The 6,494-nt window shown below is 30.5% G+C and overlaps 1 protein-coding gene across 1 annotated transcript; it reads left to right on the top strand.

Annotated features, from left to right (window-relative positions):
* Positions 1 to 269: 269 nt before the first annotated feature.
* Positions 270 to 5,083, top strand: LOC119664481 (the record flags this gene model as incomplete). The annotated part of the gene is made up of 2 exons (XM_038073956.1): positions 270 to 326; positions 3,796 to 5,083. Coding segments are annotated over exons 1-2 (1,345 nt in total), but the record flags the coding sequence as incomplete, so codon positions are not given.
* Between the last annotated feature and the right edge of the window lie 1,411 nt (positions 5,084 to 6,494).

Raw genomic sequence — 6,494 nt, 5'->3', positions numbered from 1 at the left:
ACTGTTCAAAAGATTTCAGTGGTCGTCCTGGGCTTTTGGTTTTACGTGGTACTGAAATAGTTCCTTGAATCCAGTTCTGATTTTTTTTCATGAAAACTCCTGTTTTTCTATGAGAATGCAGCCATCTTTGTTTATATTCAATTTTAAACTTAGCAAACTTTTGTTTTACATCTTTTAAATCTTTTTCAGAATACTTTTCGAAATCAAGAAAATGTTTTTCAGCAAATTTAACCTTCTCATAAATATTAGAGCTTTTGCAGCTTTGCATTATGCTTAATATACATGCTATACTTATTGCTGTAACTCCTGAAGTACCTAAATACAAAGTGATAAAATTTAATTATGGAAAGATTACACGGAAACACATAGTAAACATAGATCACAAACGCTACTTACGAGTACACTGAATGCTGCAGGTGCGCTTGATTAGGTTTTCAAATACTCACAAAAATTAGTAAATATTATTTTTATCTTCAATGTTTCAATGTGTCAGATCTTTACATTTCAGGCATAACAATATTTTTTCTCCTACATTATCTAAATATTATGTTTACTCGTTTTGTATACGAAGCAATGCAAAATATTGCTTCAAATATGTATGACTCTATTGCAGTTTTTTGTTACTTACAAAGCCATCCGCAAAAATCCGCAGCCAAACTTTTTTTTTCTTAAATCAAGAAACTTCCACCTTTATAATGCAATTAATATCATAGTGGAATAGTGCGGAATTCTATTACTTTTTGACTATAATGCATTCGCTTAAATCAAGAAAATTCATTCAAATTGCAACTTTTAGATTAAAGCCTCAACAGCACTAAAACACAGAATATCTACTTTAAATTTTATGAGTAGATCTCTAATTACCTGCTTTAAACGATGTCATAATTTATATCTTTAAAGAATGTTGTCACTATTAATAATATCACTTTTTATAAGCTACTAGCATAAGTTGCAACTCAAACAAAAATTTTACTTTCAAAATGCTCCACTTCAAATCAGCTGTTCATGCGAATGGCAGAACAGAGAAAAATAAAAAAAACATAATTTTGTAGCCAATTCTATTTTGTAAAGACCCCAATTAAAAATTTTTATGAAAACTTAATTTCAAAAATTGGATTTTTGGCCGCCTAAATTGAGTAAATACCCCTATGTGCGCCGATTCAAATTGCCATTGCGAGGAATGCGTTTTCAGACCATAGAGGCCATAAAAGAGAATTCGCTGCGTGATCTAAATTCTCGTTTTTTTTTGATCATAAGGTATATGTGTTATATGAAATTGGCTAAAGCATTATTGTAGCTTTAAAACTACAATAAATATATGACATAATATAGTCATACTATTTGTTTCATTATATATTACAAAGATTGTGCTATAAATATGTATATATATAGACTAAGCAATATGCGATTCTTCATTGTTTAATAATTATAACCATTGATATCTAAATTTAAATATTTAGTTGTTTGCAAATTGAAGAAATTAAAATGTTATACCGACAAATAAATTTTCCTTAGTCACAATGGTAATGGATGTATGGATGGATGTAGAATGTTATGATATTAAATAAAGATTGTTTTCAATATAGTAAATTTAAAATATTAAAATTAAATTTTTTTTTGATATTTGCATAAATTGGTCCCTCAATTATATCTTTATTGTAAAGAAAACAAGTCAAAACAACAAGTCGTGGTTTTGTTGTTGTCCGCGTTTTTTATGGTAAAATTCTGGAATTTGCTTGAAATAATTGTTGAAGTTCTAATAAACTTGATAGAACTTGAGAGTGGTCGCCGGGAATTATGGATTTTTGCGCCGGGCGTGTTAAATTTTATTAAAATCGAACTTAATAAATTGTGCTGCTAGCCAAATAAATTATTTCCTTTGCAAAATAATTCGCGCGTTTTTAAATTTGTTTTGATTTGTTTTTATACACATACTTAAAACAGCTGATAGAGACAGCAATTAAAGCTTTAAAGCTCGAAATATAAACAAAAATAAGTGTTGTGAAACGTACATTCTTTTTTCACAAAAAGCAATCGTTAAGTGTAATTGTGTAATTGAATAAATCAAAGGAACTATAGTTTACTGGTAAAGTCAGTTAATATCAAATTCATTTTTTTTTTTTTTTTTTTTAAAATATTGTTTTAAATAAATAAAATATATGACTTAAATATGAAAGAATGCCATAAGTGTCATTTAGGAATCCGTGGTGAGACGGGTCTGATATGTTCAGGTGTGTGTGGTCATGTATATCACACTGCTCCAAAATGTTCAGGAGTAGAACAATTCAATATAAATATTTTAAATAATAAAATGATACATTTTATATGTGAAGACTGTGTGCAATACATACATAATGTTGACTTTGCTTTAAGAGAAATGCAAGAAAGTGTAACTAAAAATACGAACATTTTAAAAGAATACAAAAGCGAATTCAAGGAATCACTAAAAATTAATGAAAGTGAAATTAAATCTTTACTAAAAGCAATTGAATCTAAGTATTCTGACAGAGTCACCTCTCTTATGGCAGTACAAGAAAAATATGAAAAAAAATTGGCTTCGTTTGAGCAAAAAATAATAGACTTGTCTGATAATTTGACTAAAAATGGTAACGAATTAGGTGCTGAATTGGTAAAAACCATCAAAAATAATGAAATTCAAAGCGAAACGTACGCCGCGAAATTAAAGATGAAAAACAATCCAAATATTCCAATAACGCTAAAACCTAAAAATAAGCAATTAAGTGAAGCAACTAAAAATGATTTAAAAACTAAAATAAATCCATCAGAGCTTAATGTTAAAGTTTGTGGTGTTCATTCTAAACATGATGGAAGGGTAACAATAAAATGTGTAACCTCAAAAGAGAGAGAAATTCTTGCAAAAGAGATTAAAAAGAAATTAGGTAAGAACTATGAAATTGAGACACCTGCTATGCGAAACCCTAAAATCCTTATTACCGGCATGAGTGAGCGTTTGGAAAATGATAAATTTCTCCAAGCAATAAGAAATCAAAACAATATGGAGATTAAATATATTAAAGTCTTGAAAATATATGAGTCGTTCAAAAATAAAAACATTTTTAACGCGTTAGTTGAATTAGATGGCATAGCTTTCAAGCAAGTTATGAGTGTTCGTAGACTTAATATTGGCTGGGAACGATGCATAGTGTACGAAAACTTGAATTTAATGCGATGCTACAAGTGCTGGGGTTTTAACCATAAAGCGTCTGTTTGTAAGGAAAGTGTGCATGTATGTGCAAAATGCGGTGAAGCTGGCCACATATACAAAGAATGTAAAAGCAGCGTTCTAAGATGTGTAAACTGTATCAAAGCCAAGAAAAATCTAAATCTGAATGATCTCGACATAGACCATGATTCCAGGGACCTAAAATGTAAAACTTTACAAAGAAAACTTAGACTGGAAGCTGAAATGACTGATTATCAACTTTGATGGACCACAAAACTTTGTTAAATATATTTAGTAAACAAAATTGCGGTCTTAATGTGGTACATTTTAATGCTAGAAGCCTAACTGATCTAAAATTTGACTACATTAGGACTGTTTTTGAAAACTCTGATGTTGATATCATATGCGTTTCGGAAACTTGGTTTAATAGCGACATCAGTAGCTTATTTCTGTCAATGAACAATTATATTTTATACCGCCATGATAGGAGGCAAAGGAGAGGAGGCGGGGTGGCAATTTATTGCAAGTCTCATTTAAAAAGTAATTTGGTATGTATATCTGGTGAGTCTGACATTGAATTTGTTGTTATAAGCATCAATGTTGGTTTTCAGAAAATATTGGTGGGGTGCGTGTATAATTCACACAAACGCTTTAGTTGCGATCCATTTTTTGATTCACTGCAACCCATTGCGCTTAATTTCGACTTCTTAGCAGTACTTGGCGATTTCAATAATGACCTTCTCTCAAACTGTGGTAATGTTTCCCGTTTAAATGATCTTATTGCCATGTCGGGCTTAAATATTGTCAATAGGACCATACCTACTAGATATGCCAATAATGTTAAGCCTAGTCTTCTGGACATAATTGCAGTTTCTGATATAAGCAAATTGTTGTTGTTTGAACAGATTTCATTTGTTTCAGATCATGACCTACTATTTATTACGCTTGACTTCAAGAAAACTAAAAAATCCATCTCAACTAGATTTTCTTTTTGGGATTATAAGTCAATTGATTCAGTGGGATTATTTTGTGAACTTAATTCAACTGAATGGAATGAATGTTGGTCTGGTATTTCAGTTGATCAAAAATTAGATGCATTTAATAAAAAATTGCTTAGCCTTCGTAATCGGTATGTACCTTTTCGTACTATTACCGTCAATAATGTTTCTTGCCCATGGTTTAGTACTACAATAAAACGTTTTATTAATTTAAGAAATAGAAAATATGCAGTTTGGAAAAAGTACCCTACGGAATATAACTGGATGAAGTTTAGAATTGCTAGAAATGTAGCTGCTAGAACTGTTTTTAAGGCTAAGTCAGATTACTATGAATCTAAGCTTGGTGGTACTAAAGCTACTAAAACCCTTTGGAATAATATCAAAATGCTTGGGGTTACAAGAAAAAGTAAAAATATATGCAATATGGACCCAAATGCTCTAAATAACTTCTTTGTTTCTTCTGTAGAGGATAATGGTAGCTCTTCTTCAGTATTCTTTGATATGAATATTGTTGACGCTAATGAAGGCTTTAGTTTTTACTACGTCAGTGAAGATATTGTTTTTAAGAATTTAATGAATATTAAGTCTAATGCTGTTGGGCTAGATGACATTCCTCTTAAATTCATAAAGCTCATTTCACCATTTATAATATCTCCATTAACTCATATTATAAACTATTGTATTACTACCTCTACATTTCCAGTGGCATGGAAACAAGCTAAAGTTATTCCAACTGAGAAAAAAGTTAATGCTTCATTAGTTTCTGACTATCGACCTATCAGTATTCTTTCTTCTCTTTCCAAAGTGTGTGAGGCTATAATGTCTGAACAGATTCGTAATCATCTAAACGTTTTTCATCTGCTATCTCCTTATCAATCTGGTTTCAGAAAAGGTCATAGTTGTGCGTCTGCCTTGCTGAAAGTCCTTGAAGATATTAGATTAAGTTATGATAGGGATTTGGTTACTTACTTATGCCTTCTAGATTTTTCAAAAGCATTTGATCGAGTTGATCACGCTTTGCTCTGTAGAAAGCTCATAAATAAGTTCCACTTCTCCAGTTTAGCTTCTAAATTTATTTTTAGTTATTTAACTGAGAGATCTCAGTCAGTAGTTACTGATAATAAATTTTCAAATTTTAAACCTCTGTCTTCTGGGGTTCCTCAAGGATCGATTCTTGGGCCATTGCAATTTTCGATCTATATTAATGACGTTTTCTCAGTATGTCAATTTTCGAGGCTACATGGATATGCCGATGATATACAAATGTATTATTCGTGTCGGAGTGATAATTTAAATGACATTGTCACAAAGATCAATATAGATTTAACATGCATACATCGCTGGGCGGTTGAAAACAATATGCTGCTAAATGCAGATAAAACCATCATATTGCCGCTTAGTAGGTCTGAATTAAACTTAGACGAATTACCATCGGTAGCTATTGGAAACTCAATTATTAAATATAGTGCATCAGTTAAATGTCTAGGATTTAATTTGAATTCAAAGCTACATACCTCTGATCATATCAATCATGTCGTTAGGAAATCATTTATTTGCCTCAGATATTTGAATTTATCTGCTAAGTATACCCCTGTCCATGTCCGTGGCTTATTGGTCAGACAACTAATATTGCCTATAATTACTTATGCCGCGTTGGTGTACTGTAAACTGGACTACGAGTCCCTTGCTAAACTGAGAACTGTAGTAAACTGTTGTATTAGATACGTCTACGGCCTTAAACGTTTTGATCATCTAACAGTTTATAGAAACGCTATACTGGGTTGTGACATTGAGCAGTATTTAAATATTCGAATCTGCCTATTTCTGTTCCAATTAAAAACTTCTAAATATCCTGAGTACCTTTATAATTGCTTGCAGCCTATGCGTTCCACAAGATCTCTTCTTTTCATAATTCCAAGATTTAATTTTGTTGCTACCACTAGGTTTTTCTTTATTCATTCAATTCGATTATGGAACGCTTTACCAAGTTCAACCCGAAATGCATGTGATTTAAGAGTTTTTAAAAAGTTATTGTTAACTGAACTTATTTAAATTATTATTTTTATTTTAAATTAAATGTTAATATTAGTTTAATTTTTATACTTCCTTTATATCATATAATAATATCCAATTTGAAATTATAGCAAAATTGTAATTTTTAACTCAATTTTATTATTTTCTACTATTTGTAATTTTCAAAATAAATTGTACTTGAATAAATATCTTGTTAGCTTTTAAGTTAGTTTTTAAGATAGTGCAATAAAAAGCATGTACTTAATGCACTTAATATTATAAATAAAATAAATAAAAAA

Source organism: Teleopsis dalmanni, unplaced genomic scaffold, assembly GCF_002237135.1.
Source record: "Teleopsis dalmanni isolate 2A unplaced genomic scaffold, ASM223713v2 unscaffolded_contig_2005, whole genome shotgun sequence".
Taxonomy (NCBI): domain Eukaryota; kingdom Metazoa; phylum Arthropoda; class Insecta; order Diptera; family Diopsidae; genus Teleopsis; species Teleopsis dalmanni.
The sequence above is the reverse complement of the archived record's forward strand: the minus strand, read 5'-3'. Positions and strand labels throughout refer to the sequence as shown.